This window comes from Pyrus communis, chromosome 17, assembly GCF_963583255.1.
Source record: "Pyrus communis chromosome 17, drPyrComm1.1, whole genome shotgun sequence".
NCBI lineage: Eukaryota > Viridiplantae > Streptophyta > Magnoliopsida > Rosales > Rosaceae > Pyrus > Pyrus communis.
This window is the reverse complement of record NC_084819.1, coordinates 20,515,086-20,537,808: the sequence shown is the minus strand read 5'-3', so window position 1 is coordinate 20,537,808 and position 22,723 is coordinate 20,515,086. Positions and strand designations below refer to the sequence as shown.

Below are 22,723 nucleotides of genomic sequence, written 5' to 3'. Positions count from 1 at the left end.
TACCATTACCAAAAAAAAAAAATACTCATGAAGAAAAGTTATCGTTTTCCAATCCCCGCAACTCTACCTTCAACCTGGATAAAATTTGAAAATAATATTCATTTTCCTCTTCAATCCCCGCAACTCCTTTTTAACACACTAAAAGGTATAGAAGAAATTACAGATCAGGATTCAACCAATTGATCAAGGAAGCGTAATTGCTCCCCTTAACATTCGGATTCAAACCTCTTTCTCGTATATCAAAATTTAAAATAGAATAACGCATGGTCATAAAACAAATGGAAATAGCAAAGCAATTTTGTCACTTTGGATAAAATGTGGACTTTAGAGGTGATTTTTTTCTTAGTATTTGACCACGTGCCAAATACTATATTGCGGTAAATCTACAATTTGTCACAGCACAACCCCTTCTAGTAATGCTGACAAAATTATACATTTCCATCTTTGACTTTGTCTCTGATTAGCAACAATCATTGTAGCAAAAAATTTAAATATATGAATAAATTAAATATAATAACGGATTTGTGGCATCACTTTCTTTATATAATTTTTAACACACGTTTTACGTCCACTTTCAAAGATCATGTCTGCCAAAATTCACTCAAATTTGAAGCTAGATGACCTTTGGATTAAAGGTTTCTTTGTAGAATCATATTCGTCCATTTTCTTCAGTACAAATGAATGTCTTAATTGTTTTGGATTTATCTAATTTTTTGTAAGGATGATTCATGAATGATGTTCTAAAAGATAAGCGGTTTAGATTGTTAAAATATATTACAGAATGAGGCCGCACAAAAACATATATAAAAAATAATGTAAAAAAAATACGGATCTATTCCCATTAAATAAATAATTTAAATAAAATAAAATGTTTTATGCCTTCTTTAAGGCAATCTCCAATGGCCAATTGAAAACAAATTTCTAGATGGATAAGGACATGGAGCATCTTTATTTGGATCAATAATATTCAGATTTCTTGTTCATTCATCTTCCAATTTTTGGGTCTCCAAGTTCCCATTTATAAAATCACATGATGCTTGAAGTGTCAGACTTGCCGACATATTTTAATTAATTTTTATCTGAATGTTCAACGTTCAAAGATCTAAGTTATTTGACCAACAAAGGAAGAACCTGAAGAATTCAACTAAAAAATATTTGTACAATGAAATGGGAGCACGCAATGGCTAACGAGTCGTTTTCACGCCCACAAGAGTGAAGTTTTTTTCTCGAAAAGAGAGTTATCTCCGTACATCATTTTTTATCTTCTGCACAGTTCTTGATTTTAGTACCGAACTCCGTTTGATTTGTCCAATCCATTTGCTAGAAAAAAAAAAGAGCATGTAAAGAAAAAAGGACGTGCGTAAATCATTCATTTTTTCAGGTCGTTATCTTCACCAGAAAGACGTTCAAACTGAAATTATAAGTTCATGATGTAGTTCTTGGACGAGATTATTGACTACCATAACAAAGTTTGGTTGAAAATTTTGATTAATTAAATGAAAAAAAAAAAAATGCACTAAGCTTTTAATTTCTTTCCCTAAAATCAGCTAGTTTTACAACAAAAAATGACGATCCCAAGCCAACTCCCTGCTTTGCTAGGGTCGGAGAAACGTTTGTCGTATTCAACTTACATTTGGTGGGGATCCAAAAGAAAATCTGTGGGGCAAAGAATTGATGATTCATGAACAATGCACAACCCCATAATGTATCCCATGAGTGAAGAAATCCACTACTTGACAGTAACAGCTACAGGCTCATCGTAGAGAGACCGAGACTCAATCTGCGCGCGGCAACAAGAAACTAAAGCCTGAGTTCTCGTGGATGAGAGGAGGTGGTTCAATGTCGGAGATGTCTATTTGCTTCATCGACTTTGATATGTCATCAACGGAAAATGGAATGCTGCAGTGTAAATGCTAGCGTCAGTCGTATGGCCAGAATTTATAAGTAAAAATGGAAACAACTATGTTTAGGAATGATAACAAGCACTGTGAAACAATGCATGCTTGATGCACGTCTCATTTTACGCATACTGAATTAACAAGTAATCGAGATCTTAGAAGAACACGAACATATCAGTTTGACAGGAAAAACTAGTGAAACGGGATGTAAAGAGGAGGAGGAGTCAATAAAGAAAGGATGTATAACGGCCAAGACATGTTTAAACGTTGTCATAACCTGGAATCGTCATCCAGCAGGAAAGAATTACTGACGGCGTTGTTGGAATCTTCTGTCATCAGCACTCTCATATTCGATATAACCTAGATGAACCGTTGAAAAAAAAAGTGTGAGTGAGTTGGTAGATGCATGTTTGCTGTTATGTTTCTAATTTATTTTACTGTCTTGTGACGAAGATGACTCGAACCTAGTTGAGTAATGGCATCCATAAAAACTTACATCCGAGGACACGCTGTGCGTGCCATATTTGTCATCCCAGTACATTGTACTGATACGATATAGCTGCTGTATACTGAGGACCTGTTGAAGTACAAGTTGTGTCAACTGAGATTCAAGGGAGAGGTTACTAGACTTAAAGATGTTTAGTGTATCCTTAGATACACATCACTTACCGGGCATAGATCATGGCTTATTTCATCAAGCGTCTTTTTCGGTTTTTGATGTATGACCTGAATAGAAAGCATAAAATTTCAGGACAACTTCACTAATTGTTCATTTTTTGCGTTTCATCATTTTCAAAGGTAAACACTCGCAGTCGAAATGGAATATGATAAATGAACGATACCAGGAATCCAATAGCCTGCCGAATATGCTTGAGTTCATCCCAAGCTGATCCTGCATACTGCATTTTCGTTTATTTAGTCAGTCAGTTGGTATAACAGTTATCGCACAGCTAAAAGAGGAATTAGATTCAAGGTACCTCATCTGTTGCTTTATAGCACCAATGCTCCAGTTCAGCCAATCCAGCTTTAACATATTCACCATTGCTAAACGAACAGCATTCTCGTCTTAATAGAAGACTGTGGAGATGGAAAAATACATGGAAGACATTAGGAAAAATTTTAGTGCTAAATAGCATGCAAACAAGGAAACCTCAAATTTGAGCTTAGACTTTATACCTGTTGAATAGCTGAACATTGATGAAGGAGAATATTTGCGTGAACACCTTACGAACTAAAAATGGTGGTACCTGTAGAAAGGAACATTGTGTGTATGAGAAAGAGGGAGATCGTTGCAAAATCAAGCGAGTATGATCATTATCTGTGGTAACAATCAACTTCTCTTGAAGTTTACTTAACCAACAGAGGGAGTGGTCTGCAAAGATCGATATATTGAGAGGTAGAAGAGTACTAACATAATTTGCTTTTAAAGTATTTAAGAAGTTTCCGAGGCTCTTAACGATTCCTTGCCAGTGAGCAATCAAAGCTCTCTGGGCCTCAGTGTTGCCAACTGATCGCGATGATCCCTTAACCAAGCTTGCCCGGGATGTTCTTGGTGCCTGTTAAAGTTACAAATTTAGTACTCGTTCTTGAAAAATCATGGAAGCACAAATTTGTTTTATCAGTAAATTGTTTTCTTGTTTGTAGATGAACAATGTAATGGACCTGAATGCACAATCCAAGCAATGGAGAAATCTCTTTCTTCAAATTATCTCGAATCATCCCATAAATCTTTTCTACATATGCTGTAAGTTGCTGTTTGAAAAGCAAAGCTGGGTACTTGGCTTCAACTTGCCGTAAAGTATCCACTCCGCCACTCATTCCACCATTTATTAAGGAGATATTGACACCTTGAGGGGCTCCACGGAAACTCTAGAGGAAAACAATTGAAAAAATGTGAAGCAACCGAGGAATTGAAGATCTATGAATTCAAATATACAATATTGCCAAGAGACGATGAATTACTTGTGTCATCCTTCCAAACAAAGTAGCTGATGATGATCGACGTCGTTGGGGTGCCATTCCAGCAGCACCACTTGCTTTTAGTGTGCGCTGGAGGAGTAATAGAAGTGTTGAGGCATTGGATAACCAATAGGCCAAGATATCGTTGTTATCCTGGGTCTGAATTCCAAGTGGTAGTATTCATGTTAAAAGAGGTTCGTTTTGTGTAATGAATAAACGGAAAACCAAAATACCAAAAGGGTTAAAGGATGGGATTTCGAAACCTCAATGGCATTCCCTATGGTCTGAATAATCCTATCGAAAATGCTGGTCCGCTCAACTTCAAATGATCTCCACTGCAGAAGGCATTTGTATATGATGCAGGCAGCAATAGGCCTGTTCCCAGCAAAGCCAAGATGTTGTGCGATACATCGAATGAGCAACTCCTGGTTCTCTTGCTGTTTTTCATTCAATGATTTCTGTGGCTTATCCTCCAATTCCGACTCCCTGTGGTTTACTGAAGGACTATGCAGATCCTGATCCATTTCATCGGGACATTAGCATAAGTGAAAAGGTAAAAAAATACTGCATCACATTGCCTTTTTTGCAGGTTAATACTTGAAGCTCAACGGAAACTTACCAGAGGTGTCTTTGCATCCCCTGGAATATGGCCACTTTCAGCCGCCCTCTGCCAATTATCAAACAACAAGAAAATCTTAAGCGTTTGAACATTATAGAAATCCATATTTTGCATTGAAAATTACCTGAATAATTGACCTGGACCGTCCAGAAAGGAATTTATTAGGCGTCATGGACACAGCTTGTTGGCGTAATACTTGGTTTTCTGATTCTAAATTGGTAAGCTTCTCTTCTAGCCTAATCAAGAAAGTTTAAATTTTCAGTAAATCACATCACGAAAATTAGAGTTGGTAATTCATGTCTCTCCAATAATTACAATTTTTGTAATTATCATCTCAAATGCACATAAGACACCGTGCATTTTGATGCTCAGCATCAGAAAACTCATGCTTTAGGTGTCATATTACCTGGTCAAATTTTCCTGGAGCTGACTAACTTTTTTCTCCGTTTCTTCTAATTTCTTGCATCGTTCTTCGCCTGATGTTTGAGCTTCATTATATTTAGTTTCATTTTCTTCTGCTCTTTGTTTCTCTGACTCCAAAGAGGCCTGGTGAGGCGGGACAATGTCAGGTAGAGAAAATCCAAGGTCAAGAAGAACTAAATGAAAAGATCAAAATCTGTCGCTGCATATATGAACAAATAAATGACGATGACACATGACAGAACAGTCCGAAACATGTTAAAGTCTTGCAACCAGAGACTTATGCGAGACATAGTGTTATAGGTGCTGTTTATTGGACGGAACATTCTTACCTTTAAACTGTCAACTTCTGCAGTTAGAGATTCAACTTTTGCAGTGTCCTCAACCATAACTTGGGTTTCCTGAACCACAGGAGGTGCCTCTTCAAGAGCTTTCTTTGCAGCCTCTCGTTCCTTCACAATCAATGCATTTGATTCATCAAGTTTGGTCTGCGTTTCTTGCAATGAATTCTGCAATTTCGTTATCTCTTGTGCTTTAGCTTCTTCTAGGTCAGTCTGCAAACATGACACGAATATTTAGCATGAATTTTTTATGCATAAAATACCTAAATTATAATCTACGAACTTCACTGCATTCGTGGAAAGTACATCAATGCATTAGCATAGTAGTTTTTGGCGGTTGGACATGAAATGAAGAAAGTATTCATCAGATGTCCACACAGCATTTTCTCTGCCAAACAGAAATACTCTGCAAGATATAGAAATTACCCTTAAACGTTTTTCCAACTGTAGTCGCCAATTTAGTTCCTCCACTCGTTTTTCCAGTGCATCTTTTGCTTCTTTAAGTGCTCCTGTTTCCCTTGCAGCCTGCGGAAAATTGGAGAGGAAGAAAAAAGAGAAACATACGTAAGAAGAAGATTTTAAAATGTCAGCTAGAAAGGGGTAAGTGTACATAATACAATTTATGGCCATAATTTGCAGTATTTGGAAGAAAATATGCTCCGTCCTCTATACAGTAAATTTTATGTATTCCCCTTCATCTTGGTCACTACCCTATAGATTGATGATTGTTTCACCGAAAACTATATATGCTTACCATTTTGAGCTTCCTAAGTTCCCGCCTTGCAATTTTCCCCCTCATTTGGGTCTGTGCAGCTATTGAACCCCTCTTGAGCCTCTTAAAGTATTTGGCAGCTCTATGACAACGCCACACCGCCTGCAGTTTTCATGTACATTTTTTTTGGCAATGGCAATAGCAAATCAGTAAAGTTTCATGTCGTTAAATAATAAAATGAATCATGCAATTTGCAGGATATTTTGTATGCAACCTGAAGAATAATTGCTGCTTTGCTTTGCCTTTTAAATCTGAATTCTTTACGAGCAGCCATTGCTCTTAAACCTGTTTGCACAACTAGAACTGAGACATGGAGTTTGTTGTAAGTTTTTCTGGCTTGGTGTTTACGTAGGTGCTTCTGAATTTTCACTGCAGCTGCCTCTTTTTGCATGCCGTGGAAGACTCTGCAAGCCAGGCTTCCTACAAGTTAATACCAAACAAACATAGAAACAAATTAGCTGCATCCTTCTGCTAAGATACTCTCTAAGAATTCAGTAGCACTGCATTGGTTCTAATACATTTTTTATGTGGCTCACCTCTGCATATCGATTGCAGAACTACGGTTGCCTGTCGCAGTGCAATAAACCGTTTCCTAGCATAATGGGTTCGTACACGCCGCTGTATAGTTTTAGCTGCAGTACTGAGTACTTCAGTTCTTCGTGCATCTAACTCGGCCATCTGACCAGCTCTTAGGAATACCTTTGTTTTACCTATCTGCAAAACAAAGTCTCTACGATTAGTATGTGAATGGATGAAGACCATTAGCTATATTTACACCTATATCGTCCATATGCATGAGCGTCAGTCCTACTGCAGATTATGTCCATGTTATAAAGTTTGGAGGAAATACTAGGTGAAACAACGATTATATACATTACTAGAGGCCTCCAAATCTGCAAGGAACACCTCACTTTACCTGAAACCCTTTAAGACCCTTCTTTTCGAGTATCTTCGCGCACACAACCTTTTCATCATAGCTGCACACAAGTAAAACAGGCTCATAATGCAGATCCACCAAGTTTAATCAGAAAGTTGAGATATTAAGTAAACCTTTAACGGAAAATCCTAGGAGATAATACTTACTTTCCTTCCAAGGCCTCTGGTGCAAGAAGTCCGAATCTGTTTATGAATTCGAAAAATGGTTTTCTAGTAGGGTAGCCAGCACAACTAATTCGGATTGCCTCTAAAACACCCTACAAGGGGAAACTGTCAGCAGCAGCTGGAAAAAAAACATAAATAAAATTAAAATTAATTTTCTTAAGAAGGTAGAAGGGAAAAGGAACACTTTTTACTTACACCACAGCGCAGTTGCTGCATAATGTTCACGTTCTCAAATACGGCTGGTTTTAGAAGATTGTTTGGCTTTACACATCTAATATAGTGAGGTTCTGTAGAGTTTAGGGTCTCCATTAACGATTGCAGTTGAAGCTGCACCATTTAAAACAGAGAAAAATTAAAGTTTCAATTCCTTGCTGCACAAATTGACATTGCAGAATATAAAAGAAACCACACGAGAGCTTGCATGTAGCTTTAGGTTGATAGTTGATTATCTAGGGTTAAATTGACCTTCATGCTCACCAAAATAATATGAAAGTACCTTAAAACGAGAACCAATCGAAGAAAACTTGGAAGATTTGGCTGTCTCCTCTGGAAGTGGAGGGAAAAGGCCTGCCACAAAGGAACATTTGGAAGCTCCCAACAAGTCTTGATGTTCAGGAACCACGTAGTCTTTGTTTTTATCCAAAAACTGGTCAGACTGATACAGGACCTGCAAGTGTTTACCAGTTAAAATCCAAAATGTATAAGTATCATACTTTCAGAAATAGTTGCTTTCGTAATTAATTTACCTCTCCAGCATAATGAGCGATGGTAAAATCCGTGCGAGACAATTTTGGCTTTATAAAGCGCTTATGAGTTTTGAATGTCTGGTATATCTTATTTGCAAATGTTTCATGGGTCGACTTTGGAAACATGCTGGAAAAGGAAAAGAAAAGAAAAGACAAGCAGTTAGCAAGAACGAAAAAAAAAGAAAGAAAACAAGTCCAATCTGCCATTGGCTGAAACTTTTTATTTTTATTTCTGAAATAAATTCTTAACACTGGAGGAATGAACTCAAGAAAACATTGACGGCATTGCATTTAAGGAAGAACGAGAAAACTTTCACAGCAGAAGAATAATAGCTTACCAAGCTTCATCAAGGAGAGCAACTATTCCACCAGGTTTCTGTGCAAGGAAACATCATATGTGAAAACTTGTAAGCAAAACGTTGATTGTAGACTAATATGACCGAATATAATGAATATTCGAGAAGTCATTATCATCTGAATGTGTGTGTATAACTATATAAGTATACATATAGGTGGCTGATTGTGCAGGTAGATGTATATGAAGGAATAGGAATAACCTTTTCAATAAGATCCAAAACGTCTTGATTATCGACAAACTCAATGTAGCTCCAATCAATCTGCTCTTTTGTGTATTCTTCTTGTTCCATCTTGAAGACGTGCTGAAAATATACAGGAAAAACTTAATTTACAAAATAATACTAGTTATAATAATAACCTAAAAGATAAAAGTAGAGAAAGCTAAAGAATTCAACATGATCTGAGGCTTTACCTGATTGAAATGTTGCTGTAGTTTCTCGTTTGTGAAGTTAATACAGAACTGCTCAAAACTGCACAGGATGATAAGCTAAAATTAAGTTGCGGAATACCATCAATGCATAAGGGATATGAAATGTCATCATTAGTGCATTTTCAGTTTCTCTTTTACTCAAAAAGACACAGAATGCACATATATACAGATATGCGAGTACTCGAACTATGGTATTATATTTAATAGTTGTTACCTATTGGTCTTAAAACTTTCAAAACCATAGATATCAAGGACCCCAATAAGCGATTTTGAGCTAGCATCTTGCCCAATTGAGACATTAATTTTGTCCACCAACCTGCATAGATAGAAATAGCTTAGCATCACATCAGCATTTAATCCTTACTCTACGTTATGCTTTTCATAAACCAGGTGTAAATTTGATGATTTTGACTAACCAATCAAACAATCGAGAATATATTGTCTTTGCTAAACCATCACGGCTAATAGCTGCACTTTGAGGATCAAGGCTTCTCTTGATAACTTCTTCAGGTGTGATCATCACACGCTTGCATAATGCATCTTCCAGTGCATCAGGGTCGCACCTGAGGTAATGTTATCATCACTATTATAACAATATGAAAAGTGAACAATCTGGAATACAAACTACGGGGGCAATAGCACGAAGGAATAAATACATGAGAAGCTCTGCAGTCATTTTGAGGTGGAACTTCGCTTTATCATCTTTTGGAACTGATGAATCAACTTCCGAGCCCTTGGTAAACTCAATATTTCCGACATGAAGAATTGCAGCAACTACTCTAAAAATTGCTTCCTAAGAGAGAAGGACAGAAAAAAGGGGGTGTGAGACGACGGTCTTTCTAGGTTCCATGTTTAAATGGTATTAAGAACAGGCTGTACCTGCTCCTTCGCACTTATCCCAACAATATCCATAGCTCTCCTTGTGGCAAGATATTCATGGGCATCACTTACACCAACCAGTTCGTAGCAGCGTGACTGGTTAAGATAGCGAAATGATTTAGGATTTGCCAACTTGTATTTATCAATTTCCTGTCAGGATCAACAAATATTAGCAAGAAGTTGCAAGAACAGAAATTTGCAGCAATACTTTGATTGTCTTGATCGAAATCACTGTTCCTACAGGATCTTACCTCCTGTGGTGCAGCACAAAGAAGGTAGAAGCAATGGTAGTTCCGTTCAGGATCAGAGATTTGGCAAACACGAGACCGTTCCAGAAGGTAAGTTCTAATGGCTGCTCCTGAGATTCTTCCTTGCTTATCAAATTGGATTTCAACAAACTTACCAAAACGACTACACCAGTACCAAACAAAGAGAATACCGATGTGAATTTATCAGAACATGATAATAATTCGGGAAAAGTAATTTATGCCAGTAAAATAATTGCTGAAATTAAGACAAACTCGACACTAACATGTAATAACTTGATATTGTCTTACCTAGAATTGTTATTTCTAACCGTTTTGGCATTGCCAAATGCTTCAAGAACTGGATTGGACTGCACTCAGAAAAGAAATAAGCTCCATAAGAATTGCATCAGAAACTTATAGAGCTTGATATAAAGAAGATAATATCGAGTGAGTGAAGCTTAATATCGACACTAGTCAAAGGTATGATAACAATCATACTTCAAGAACTTGCTGTTCAACTGTCCGTCCTTCAGTTGCAGCCCGGCCACCAAGAAATGCAAGGTACCGCATAAGCATTTTTGTGGTCTCAGTTTTACCTGCTCCACTTTCACCACTGACCAGAATTGAATTGCTTTTTCCCTCATTGATCATTGCCCTGATTTGTTTAAAGTATTAACTTTAAATATTTGGTTTATTGATATACGGAGCAATATATAGCATATATAATAGGATTGAAAGTAACCTATATGCAACATCTGCAACTGCAAAAACATGAGGGCTCAATTCTCCAAGTGGTGCTCCTTTGTATTGTTGCATCATGTGACCATCGTAAAGATGGGGAAGTCTTTGGAATGGGTTAATGGCAATAAGGATATTTCCAGTATATGTCTATCATGATAGCAATGGAGACATATATCATTGCAGGATTACAGAGAGTAAGAATTCCCGATTTGAATAAAAACTCTGTAAGTATTTTAAGATGAAGGGAGGAATGCGTACATAGATTTCATTAAGTTCGTATCTAGTTTTTAAATTCTGCAGAACTCCAGGCTCATGCAGATAAGATAACTTTGTCATGTCATCAACTCCGGCAGCAGGAGCTTCCATATCTTTTGGATATATTTTTGCCAATTTGACAACCATCTTAATAGCACCAAAAAAATGAACGGGAATCTCATTAGAGTACAATAATGTAATACTAGAAAGTTTTGTAAAATAAGCAAATTTCGAAGACCAAATCATAAAAATAATTTCTGATGAAATGGTTGATCTGCAGTTGTGATAAAATTAGTTTTTGATGTATCAGTAAAAGGATTTACACCTTCTTCCCATTGCTACCCTCGATCTCAGCTTCCTGTCCAGTAATCTTCGACACCTGTCCATCGATCCAAGCCAATTCTGGGTCTTCAACCCAGACATGAGAACCTACAATGATATTCACTGGCGTTCCCTATCGAAAGATATAAGAGAATGAATAGTATTAGTTATGCAGATGAAGTGCCATCACAAACATAAATTTCACCAATAACCATTTCCGAAGACTAATTTGAATCGTTTTTATATGGATTCTGGCAAAAACTAAATGGAAAAATTATTATGTGGCCAACGCCTTTGTTCTATTTCTGTTGCTTATCTATGAGGACTATGTGAGCTATCCCCACAACCAAAAGCATAGTGTGATGGTAAGTGCACTTGTCTCTCTTGCTCAATGCTTCACTCAGAGTTGTCTCATAAATTGTGTCATTCGAGTTTCTTTCACTCAAGAAGAAGCAACAGATTCCCAGTCTGTCCACAATCTAGCACTAACCCACACACTAAACGATTGTTCCGCTTTGTATTGCAAGCACTAAATCATATCTTTGACCGAAAAACAAAACTTAATCATTTGTAATTAACAAACCCAATTTCGATATACAGCAAAACTCCAAAGTGAAGTTCCTTAAACTGTAACAATCATTCATACCCTGGAACGAGTTTTCGGCCGCATGTACATTTCAACCTGAATTTAAGGAACCTGATCTAGTCTACAAATTAAAGCAAGAAAAAGAAAAAAAAAAACTTTCACAAATTTACGAAAATTCAACCGAAACCCAACATACCATTTTATCCTTTTAAGCTGCCAATCCAAAGCTCATCAATTCATTAGGCACTTTCATCAAACATTTGAGCCGGGTGACAACAAACAACCATCAGCTCCCAGCTCCAGCAGATAAGTGTTCCTCTCCACCAGACACCATAAGAAAAAGAGACCCTTTTTCTCGAAAGCATCAAACTTTCGCAACGAAACGCGAATCAAGCTTGATGGGGGTCAGGGATGTCGGATCAACGCGCAGGAAGCTCCATTTTCCCGGGAAATTGGCAAGAAAGTGAAGGAAAACCGAAATGGGGGACGGAAATGGATCGATTTGCGAGGTGGGAAAGTTTTGTTCGTGTGATTGCTGTGTGTTTTGTGTGTGTGGGAAGTGAATGTGGATCGAGTGGATTGAGGGAGTGGACATTCTTCACAAGGACCTCTTGTTTCGCTTCGCTTTCCGCTGTTTTCGCGCCAATTAGTGGCTGCTAACCAAGTCTTCTTTCTCATTCCTTAACGGTCACATTTCTTCTTTCATGTTCAAGGGACGTTCAAATCTTGTGTGTCCGGATCTATTGTAAGAATTTGTTACTCTTCGTTTGTGCCGTTGGATCGAAATCGTGGTCTTTCTGATTTTGACGGATTGGATTTTCTTTCTCGTCCAATATGTTTTTTGTTTAGAAAATGATTTTCGCAAACTTATTTTCTCTTTTGCGTAAACGTTGGCACGAAAAAATTTGAGTTTGTCCATCTTAATTTTTTTGTGTAAAACAAAAGAAACATAAGCACAAGTTTGTTTTTCATAAAATTACTTAGTAACATGACTTTAATCACAAGTTCACAATCATACATAAATTATTACACTGCTTGTCTCTTTAATATAAAATCATTGTCTGACACATATACATGAACATCTCCTTAAAACCGTAAAAAGAAAAATCTAAATGAAACTCAAGTCACTAGCAGGGATCATACGACATAGATTTTCAAACATTTTTCTTGTTGGAAATGATAATTCAGCGAGCTATAGACTAAGAAGAGTGTCATCCTGTTGAATTGAAGAGTCACGACCAAGATATCTTCTTCTTATTCGAAAAGTCGGATACTCGTATCTTGACAGTCAAATATGTATTTGTTAAATCTGATTTGTATCTAATGTGTATTTACCGTGTATCGTCTCTCGTGTGTCAGATATGAGGTAAACAACCATGTCGGTGCATAGTAGGTTTAGCTTGTTTCGAATGCTTTCCATGGTCTCGTTCTGTTTCTACATTGCCTTGAAACCTCGTTTGTAGCTGAAAACCCAATTGTAGTTGTCATTTAGGAACATGAAACATCGATTGAAGATAAGCCAATACCTCAATAATGTCATTGTCCAACAGGATCCTCTCTGGATACTTTTAATGAGGATCATAGGGATTCGTAAACCGTGTAGTCAGTTTTTGTCAGATATTGTTTGTATTTAATTTTAAATAAAAATATTTAAAATAATTTCTGACCGTACGATGTACGATGAACGAATATGATTCATGAATCTCTAGAATCCTCACAAAGATGATCCGGTGAGAATCTGGATTCTGTCGTTAGGGTATTGGTGTAACTTACAAGTCAAGCAAACAACCAAAATTCATGATTTAATACGATTTTAAAATCTCAATGTGTGTTGCGATAAAAATTGGAGGAAAACTAATAAAATAACTTGAAAACTTTAAGTTTTAACGGTAAGGAAAAAATAAAAGGTAAAGTGAATAGTACTAGGATCGACTTTTTAATATAAAAATGTGGTTTTTCGTTTAGGTGAACAGTACTGAGAGCTTTTCATTAAAGTTCTCAAAAATTAAAGAGCGTAAGATGTAATTGTCTGTAAAATTTAATTTGGGTTTTTCGCGGATCGGCTTTTTTTATCCTCGGACCGGGTTTGTTGGGTTTCGGTTTGGCGGGTCAAGTTTTTAACTTGTCAACCGGCCGAGAAAGAAAATGGGAAAAAGCAGAGTAGGAAGAAGAAAGAGTGAGATGCTGACCGCTGATCTCCGGGGGGCAAACATATAATTACTCAGATGGCGAGGCTTTTTTGCAATTAACAGATTTGGGTCTCTGATTACATACGAGCTCAAGGCAAAGATTTATGCTTTTTTCTTTTTTAACCCAAAATTCATAAGAATTCCATTTCCAGCATGCGCTGCAAGATGCGCACTTTCTTCAACTCCATGGCGGCGGCGGCAGTGGCGGTGGCGGCGTTTTTGCTTCTGGGCCCGAGCACCGTCGGCAAGTCCATGGCATTTGCTTCTTCTTCTTCCGAGACCACTATGCACACTAACAATTGGGCTGTTCTGGTCTGCACCTCTCGATTCTGGTAAATCATTCAAATTTGCTGTTTTCAGCTTGAATTTTGATATATTGTGTAAAATAAATCGTGCCCATTTCATAGTTTTTGGTGATTAACGATACCCTTTTCCGAAATTTGTTTTCTTTCTATTCTGGCAACTTAATTTTTATGATAAATTTTTGTTTTTTGGACATGCTTGTTTATATAATTTCTAGCTTAATTGCTCTATTTGTACCATCATGCAGAAAAATAAAGCCCCTCTGATAACCATTTCGTTTTGAGTTCTCGTTTTCGGATGAGTTTATGTTCTAGGTGAAACACAGCTATTTTCAGGTTGTACATGTATAAATGCACCTTATTCGAATTCATTCGAGTTCGCTATAGGTTTGAACTTGTATAAAACCCACATAATGTTTCAGCATTTCATATTTTCAATCTGAATTGAGTTGTTGCTATTCACCTATTCAGTGTTATTTTTGAAAGCTGAATTGAGATATGCGATTATTTGTCTTGGCTACATTAAGGAGCAGTAAGAAAGCTGAAGTGTTTCTTATTTTCATCTTAAGGGTTTTATTTGAAAGGATCAATATATGCCGCTAAATTCTCTTAATCATCGTGATGAGTCTTGAGCTGTAACCTATTCCAGGCTTTCGTAGTTCTACACGATGCCAGTTTGATTTATCTATCCCAATGCCTTTCTTCAGGTTTAATTATCGACACATGGCCAACACTTTATCCCTGTATCGGTAAGAACACAGGTCTTTTCCTCCTAGATCATATTGCCTGTCATTTTTTTTCGTTTCTGTCATAGTTACTTTAGCACCTTTTTCTTTTGATTTACAGGACGGTTAAGCGCCTTGGAATACCTGATGAGAGGATAATACTCATGCTGGCTGATGACATGGCCTGTAATGCTAGAAACAAGTACCCTGCTCAAGTTTTTAACAACGAGAACCACAGACTCAACTTGTATGGAGATAATGTTGAGGTAAGGTTTCTTTATCCTGGTTAGGTTTTTACTTTAGTTTGAATAAATGTTTTTTTCCGAATAACTTGCCAATTGGAATGTATTAGGTGGATTATCGAGGTTATGAAGTGACGGTTGAAAACTTTTTACGTGTATTGACTGGGCGCCATGAGAATGCTGTTCCAAGATCTAAGCGTCTTTTGAGTGATGAAGGAAGCCACATCCTTTTGTATATGACAGGACATGGAGGAGATGAGTTTTTAAAATTTCAAGACTCAGAAGAGCTCCAGAGTCCTGATTTAGCAGATGCAGTTAAACAGATGAAGGAAAAGCATAGGTTAGAAGTTGTTAGCTCTACCGCTGTTTCCTTTGACATTTGTAGAAGAATTTTTCTGCATTCCAATCTTGGCAACAATGAGAAGATGATTATAAGATGACAAAATTACATCTAGTTCTTTCATTTTATACAATAGTTCACATTTCTTATGAAACTATCTATTTGAGGTAGTTTGGGGCACTTTTTTTCTGTTGTACGTATTGTGTTATCCATTTTGGTGATCGTTCCTACTGGGCACTCCTGAATTCATCTGAATAATAATCTGTCAAAATTTTAGATTCAAGGAGTTGCTGATAATGGTGGACACTTGCCAAGCTGCCACTCTCTTTAATCAGGTTTGTGGTCTGCCTCTTAGGAAGTTCTCAGAAAAAAACGTATCTAATTTTTTTAGCATTATCCTATTGCATTTGTTTTGGAACTTAAAATCCGTGATGAAATTGTTCTATTTACATGCTTCTATTCTAAATCAAATTTGATTTCTTGAGTTTTACAGCTTCAATCACCTGGAGTTTTGGCTATTGGAAGTAGCATGAAAGGAGAGAACTCATACTCGCATCACTTGGACTCAGATGTATGCTGTAGTTTTTGACATAAATGTTTAAGTTCATTTGGCTGAGAATGCTATACCATGTTCTTGATTCATATTCGATCTACGTATTAGATACCACTTATTGACTTTCATCTAATTATGATCACATTGTTTGCTTGATACAGGTCGGTGTTTCAGTTGTGGATCGTTTTACTTTTTACACCCTTGCGTTCTTTGAGAGGCTAAATATGTACGATAATGCTTCATTGAGCAGGTATATTTCTTCTCATTGAATAAGTTTCATGTCTTTTAAATTTTACAGAACTTTTGTAGTGTAAGTAACTTATTTCAAAAGTCAAAATTCATTGTGGCCTTTGATTGTTGTTTTTCAGTCTTTTCACTTCCTATAACCCAAGCTTGTTGATGTCAACCGCATACTACCGAACAGATCTATACCAGCAACACCTGGAAGAGGTATTGAAGTTTTAGACTTGTCTTCTCAATCTGAAGCTACTGAAGTTGCTTGCATTACCTTTTTTCAGTTGACAAGTTGGTTTCTTTACTTTTTTTGGGTTGGCAACACTCGGATAAATTTCCTTTTTTTAGTAATCCCTCTTGTTATGAATATAAGCACTTGTACCTGCAACTGGTACCACTATAATACTGTTTGGCGTGTCTCTTATCGTAAGACAAAAATCAAATGTTTTTGTTTTATTCTTAATGAAACTTTCCGTGACCTTTTCATGGATCAAAACGTGTTTTATAAATGTTTTGTCCTAAGCAATATGAGAGAGGGCTAAACGTGTTTTTTAAATCTCTCTCTCTCTCTCTCTCTCTAGGTGGCTGTGACGAACTTCTTCGGTTCAGTCATGGAAACAATACATACTGATTCAGCTTACAAAGCCCTTTCGAGAACAAGTTCAAGCAGAGCTGAAATCAAGATGCCCTTTGATCAATCCGTCAATGACAACGAAAGAAGAGTCTTGGCCGATTCAGACAGACAGGATCATATCAGTGACCTGAAAAATGAGGTGCCCTTTTATATTCCCGTTATGATTATCTAGAAATCTCTGTCCTCGCATTTTTAATACACTGTTACGATTACAAGCAATGAATGCTGCAGGATCAACAAGGCGCTGTCGGACAATTGTGGAAAACTATAAATGACCGAGTTGATAAAATTGAAGACGTTGATTCCTTCGTGCGGTACAGCTTGTTAGTAATGCTTCCGTTGCTGCTACTTCCCACGTTGTTATCTTGGTGAAGGTTTTGGTGTATCTGATGCAAGTAACGTGTTCCGTTTAAAGCATGTAGTCCTTAATGTCTCTGTTGTCATGTAGGTCTCTGTGTTTTTAATGAAACGGTGTTTTTTTTTTGCTGTGGGATGGTGATTTTGGCAATTAAAGATGCAAATCCAATCGATTAGTTTGAATGTTTCACGGTTTTACATATCTTATGCTGACATAAACATATCAATAGAAGGCTTCTTCTGCCCCCCTGCCGGAGTCGTCTGTTCCTCTTTCTTCTTTCCCGGTTTGACCTCAATCGATTTTCGTAGGCAAAAACATTCCGTCCTCAACAACATGCTTCTATTCATTCTACTGCGCGTCGATCAGCTGTCGGATACTTTTTTCCTGCACATCTTTGTTGGATAGCATATTCAGGAAACTGTGGACTTCAAGAGAAAGTGAAACTCCAAAAATTGAACAGATGTTTGTTGTCTCTTCGACTTCAAGGATTCAAATACAACTCCCATCCATCTTTCTGTAGTTTCTCCGCCTTTGTCAAAACTTCGTCCCTTGTGTTTTCTTGATACTGGGACATTCTGCACTCGAGTTAACTACCTCGTTAGAAAATGCAGGCAACCGAACATAAAAATTTAATCTCCAGACGTGTTTATCAAGTGACAGAACCCAACCTTGATACTAGATCGGCATCACAAACACCCAATATCCTAACTGCCAGCAAACCAGCGTTGGTGGAGTTGTTTACAGCTACTGTTGCAACTGGGACCCCTCTCGGCATCTGCATAATCAACACAAATACAAAATAACTTCCTGATAAGTCATAAGACCTCAATAGTCGCAACAACAGAACCGAACCCACATACCATTCTTGTCAAACAGAGTACAGAAAACTGCAGCAATGAAGTGAAAAATGAAACAAAGCATAATTTTATAGGAGAAAAAGCAGAACAGTGTGAAATAATATGTACCTGCACGATGGACAAAAGAGAATCGATTCCATCCAATGTAGAAGCACGCACCGGGACACCGATAACGGGCAAAGGAGTGAGGGCAGCTACCATGCCTGCAAAACTCACGCGTTATTTCAATTAACCCCAGAGAATGTATAATGCACTAGACGAATTTGTTTGAAGCACAGTTTATGTGACTTGCCTGGCAAGTGAGCAGCACCACCAGCACCAGCAATGATGACCTGAATGCCTCTCTCCCGAGCAGACAAGGCATAAGAATACATCAATTCAGGAGTTCGATGTGCTGAAACTATTCTCACCTGTAAATTATATCACATTAACATCATATAGTACTTAAACGCATAGCTCGCATTCAACAGGTGATCATTTGACAGCAAACAGTAACATGTGAGAAGCAAACCTCATTGGGTACTCCAAACATATTTAAAATCTTTGCAGCATCTTTCATAACAGGAAGATCTGAATCAGAGCCCATTACGATACCAACACGCGGTGTGACTGCATCCAGAAAAAAGAAAGCAACATGAACGCAATTTGAAGATAACGAAGATTTCAAAAATTGCCAAGACTATTGAAGTACAATGAAATGAAAATGGAATCTATACGGTTTGGTCTTTCGAAGGGGTGCAGCTACGGGCACAAGGAAGGGAATCACCACAAAATATACAAGATCAATATTGCCGATAGTGTGGTTGCCTTGCCTTTCTTGCCCTAGACTTCTTTATAAAGTTCAACCATTTTCATTCCCCTTGTACCCTTCCAAATTTACAATAAATTTTCCACAATAATGATTTGTGATTTTTTGAAATTTACTAGTGGATGTAATAAGGAAGCCACCTAAGGTTAATGCATATAACCACATAGGACCTGTAATCATGTGAAACCACTCTACTACAACTACCTGCAGACTGACTATCCAATCTTTCTTCATTTAGCATCGATTCTAGCAGTTTTTCGGCATTTCCCAGGGAAGGTCCAACAATGGTGATATGACCCATCTTCCGTTGCTTCCGCATTTCTGCCACAGTATAAAAATATAGGTGATTCTTGAGTATGACTCCGAAATAAACAAGACGATGTAATATGAACATATGCAGAATCTAACCTGGCTTATCATACCAATGCACAGTGGCCCCTGGAGTACGCAATGCTCTTCCAATCAACTGCTGAGCTAGTAGGAAACCAGGTTCCCCCTGAATGCATAAAAGAGGCATGACGGCCATCAGCATTTGATTAACTGATTTATCTTTCATGACCACAGTGATAACTATACATTGTTTAGAACTAAAATCAGAAAATAAGTGCTAACAGATGGTGATCTGCACAGAATTGAATAGAACGTCACCTCATCTTCGCCAAGTAAATTGTACATGATTGCAGCTGGAGTTTTCATTGATGGATCACCAAGTGGAAGACCAACAACAGCCCTCAAATGCTGTTCATACTGTGAAGTGCAGCAAGACTCTATTGTGTGATGACCGCTATTGTGAGGTCTAGGAGCTACTTCATTTAGCAAAATCTGACAAGAAGTAAATACATGCATAACTTAGTTGAATGCTGTAGACTTTTAAAAGAGAAAATTCCAATACGTCAATCAATTGATCACGAATAAATAACCATAATGCAAAGTCGTTAAAGAGAGGTCGATTGCTACCTGGTCATCCTTTGTCAAGAACAACTCAACTGCAAAGACACCAGCACCTTCTAATGAACTAACAGCTCTGGATGCAATATCAGTGGCCAGCTTTCTGATCTTCCATGACATGTTAGCAGGAGCCTTTACAATGTGACAAATGTTTTCCCTACAAAACAGATCCCCAAACATGCATGAACTCATCCGGCTTTATGTGCATATTATCGTCTAAATAAACAGATTGGAGCAAATTAAGATCAAAGATTGGCTGCTGACAGATAGTTCAAAACTTAATCTACAGCTTACTTGTGTATTGTTTCAACAACAGGGTAGCACACGATAGAATTGTCTCTTCCTCTTGCGACAATAACAGCCAGCTCCTACAGTTACATTGCCAAAAATGTAAGGAAGTTTCTTTCTTATGAACTCACTCAGAAGCATTGTATTTTGTTGGGGATTAATGTGTGGCATTGTAAATCATCAAACAATGCTTATAGTCTCATAGTAACTTTTAGAAACCAACCTTTACAAATGGGGCCCATTTCTCAACATATAAACCACGATCAAACCCTCCAAGAGCTGGAACAAAGTTAGAACTATAAAAACCACATAGCCTCAACTAGTTGAATCAAGGCCAATAACAATCCATTTTGATGAACATATTACCAGCCACAGCAGAAGAAAGCTCATCCTCACTCTTAGCAACAGCATTTCCACGTCCATCGTAAGCTAACCTTTTACTTTTTATCATAAGAGGATAGCCAAAGAGGTCCCCTGCTCTCTTGGCACCTTCAAGATCATCTATCTGCCTTAGCCACATTTTACAGTAAATAATACATAATCTTGCACTCTCTAATAGAAATCAAATTCACAAAATCACGTATGCTAATACTTCAATCAGATAGATAAATGAGTAACAAACCTGCATGAATTCAGGAAGCGGAATATCATGCTTCGAAAAATGAACCTTTTGGACATACTTATCCTGTTACATTCAAAACATGAGCCAACGCTTAGCACACTACAAAATAACAATGCAGCGATAAATGGAATGTCGAGTTAGTGCAACGTGTCAATACAAGGATAAAATTTTATGACTAAATGTGAATGTTCCTCAAGAAAAACGAAACTCTGTACATAAACCGATCTGTCCAAATGGATTACTATTGTAGCATACTAACTTTCATATGCATTAACGCGGTGATGAAAAATAAAAAGCAACATCAAAAGGAATAGACAAACCTGAATTATTCTGATTGTAGAGGCTTTGGGTTGGCAATCCACTCCTTGCTGCTCAAGCTTCTCTAACGTCTCCACATCCACATGCTCAATTTCCACAGTCAGCACTCCACATCTAATTACCACACAAATACGATTACACTCCATACATATCATTTCCAACTACACGAAACAACACAACACAACACAAAATTGGATTACAAGAACATAGAATCTTCACCTCTTTGCGAACTCTTGGACCATCGAGCTATCATCGAAACTTCCAACCATATGATAATGGGCAAGCTCACTAGCCGGGCAGTTCTCTTGTGGGTCCAAGACCATCACTTTAATCGCCATTCGCGAAGCCGCTTGGCAGAACATCCGACCCAGTTGGCCTCCTCCAAGAACACCAACAATTACATCAGCAACTCCATGAACAGCTACATCATCTTTCCTGCACAACAAAATATTCAAATTTTCTACATATTTATTCAAATACAATGCACGAGCGCTCAAACGCTAATTAGTTAAAAATTGTTGCTTTACATAAACTGAAACGAATTTCGGGAAAGGAACATTTACCCAGTAATCACGTGAGGGTCACGTGATGCTCGACAGGCCAGGACAGGATTGCGCTTCGTTTGGGGTTGCTGCTTGAGCGAGAGAGAAGAAGAAGAAGTGAAAAGCTTGTGCTTTTCCATGGAGCAGGAGAATGCGTTTTTCGTTTTCGGCGCAGCCAAACACGGCCTAAACCCAAACTCCGGCGAAGCGAAGAGCGAGTCGGAGCAGCCAGAGCTCTGTTGGAACATTGTATAGAGAGAAAACCGAAACCTCACGGCGGCGCTCTCCGTTTCTCCCTCCACACTCTCTCTCTCTCTGTCTTCCTCGTTCTTGCTCCCTTCGAAGGGATGAATAACGCTAGGTAGAATAGTGCGACCCCACCTCTCGGACTTTTACTTAAATCACGTGACCCTCACACTTACTCGTTAGTTAATTTTTTTTTTTTTTTTTTTTTGTAACTTTGGATGCTATCTCTATTCATTTTTGTTATTTGATTAAAACCCTGTGGTTTTTTATTTTTGATTGAAATCTTTGAAATTAATGCAATAATACATTTCTATGTAGGTTCTTATAATTTTTAAATTAAAATTTGATATTTGTAGTTATTTGTATTAATGAGATATTAAATAAAATCCATGATTTGTCATTACTTATATTAATGACATTTTACATACAAAAAATTGGTAATTTTTATACAATTCATTTTACATAAAAACAAATGGTACATTTTATACAGAAAAATGTGATATGTTCTATATAAGAGCAGTTCCACCCCTAAGACTTCGCGCCAGCACCCAGCGCATTTATCCACTCAAGTGAATAGTAATATACTCTAGTGAATAGTAATAGGCTAAAGCATCTCCACCCCTAAAAAAAATAGCCTAGTCAATTTATTAAAATATTATTTTTATTATTATAAAATAATAAAAAATAATATTTTTATTTTTATTCTCTGACTTTATAAAAAAAATAATAATATTATTATTATTAAAATATTTTTATTTTCCCATCTTCCACACTTCCCTTCCCTTCCATTCCTGCACGCCATCCACCCAGCACAGATAATCCATTCCCACCGCCGCCTCCAAAC

General features: G+C 37.4%; 3 protein-coding genes across 4 annotated transcripts; 1 reads left to right on the top strand and 2 right to left on the bottom strand.

Moving 5' to 3' along the window:
* Positions 1 to 1,600: 1,600 nt before the first annotated feature.
* Positions 1,601 to 10,892, bottom strand: LOC137722428 (myosin-9). 2 transcript variants are annotated; one of them, XM_068461424.1, is made up of 36 exons: positions 10,770 to 10,892; positions 10,513 to 10,658; positions 10,269 to 10,425; positions 10,080 to 10,138; positions 9,774 to 9,933; positions 9,523 to 9,672; positions 9,300 to 9,436; positions 9,060 to 9,206; positions 8,858 to 8,959; positions 8,626 to 8,683; positions 8,414 to 8,515; positions 8,195 to 8,232; positions 7,857 to 7,983; positions 7,607 to 7,777; positions 7,306 to 7,437; positions 7,093 to 7,202; positions 6,926 to 6,986; positions 6,546 to 6,723; positions 6,224 to 6,429; positions 5,992 to 6,111; positions 5,664 to 5,762; positions 5,229 to 5,450; positions 4,883 to 5,022; positions 4,601 to 4,712; positions 4,477 to 4,524; positions 4,121 to 4,372; positions 3,861 to 4,016; positions 3,561 to 3,767; positions 3,311 to 3,454; positions 3,075 to 3,145; positions 2,876 to 2,975; positions 2,741 to 2,797; positions 2,568 to 2,624; positions 2,395 to 2,475; positions 2,176 to 2,258; positions 1,601 to 1,899 (listed from the first exon to the last, which is right to left on the bottom strand). In XM_068461424.1, exons 1-36 carry the CDS (start codon positions 10,875 to 10,877, stop codon positions 1,776 to 1,778), a joined length of 4,422 nt encoding a protein of 1,473 aa, XP_068317525.1. In that variant the 5' UTR covers positions 10,878 to 10,892; the 3' UTR covers positions 1,601 to 1,775. The 2 variants fall into 2 exon arrangements, with proteins under 2 accessions (XP_068317525.1, XP_068317527.1); XM_068461426.1 differs by lacking the exon at positions 4,477 to 4,524 and having other exon boundaries at positions 4,121 to 4,389; positions 4,597 to 4,712.
* Positions 10,893 to 13,845: 2,953 nt separating this feature from the next.
* On the top strand, positions 13,846 to 17,432 carry LOC137722685 (uncharacterized). The gene is made up of 10 exons (XM_068461746.1): positions 13,846 to 14,194; positions 14,872 to 14,913; positions 15,011 to 15,155; positions 15,242 to 15,471; positions 15,749 to 15,806; positions 15,965 to 16,042; positions 16,186 to 16,274; positions 16,393 to 16,474; positions 16,840 to 17,031; positions 17,124 to 17,432. The coding sequence occupies exons 1-10, from the start codon at positions 14,016 to 14,018 to the stop codon at positions 17,262 to 17,264; spliced, it is 1,236 nt and encodes a 411-aa protein (XP_068317847.1). The 5' UTR covers positions 13,846 to 14,015; the 3' UTR covers positions 17,265 to 17,432.
* A 110-nt stretch (positions 17,433 to 17,542) lies between these two features.
* Positions 17,543 to 21,972, bottom strand: LOC137722686 (phosphoribosylaminoimidazole carboxylase, chloroplastic-like). The gene is made up of 16 exons (XM_068461747.1): positions 21,655 to 21,972; positions 21,311 to 21,526; positions 21,094 to 21,205; positions 20,774 to 20,836; positions 20,518 to 20,656; positions 20,375 to 20,430; positions 20,158 to 20,231; positions 19,873 to 20,020; positions 19,564 to 19,737; positions 19,324 to 19,411; positions 19,120 to 19,236; positions 18,619 to 18,716; positions 18,400 to 18,517; positions 18,216 to 18,310; positions 17,919 to 18,025; positions 17,543 to 17,825 (listed from the first exon to the last, which is right to left on the bottom strand). Exons 1-16 carry the CDS (start codon positions 21,879 to 21,881, stop codon positions 17,732 to 17,734), a joined length of 1,926 nt encoding a protein of 641 aa, XP_068317848.1. The 5' UTR covers positions 21,882 to 21,972; the 3' UTR covers positions 17,543 to 17,731.
* Between the last annotated feature and the right edge of the window lie 751 nt (positions 21,973 to 22,723).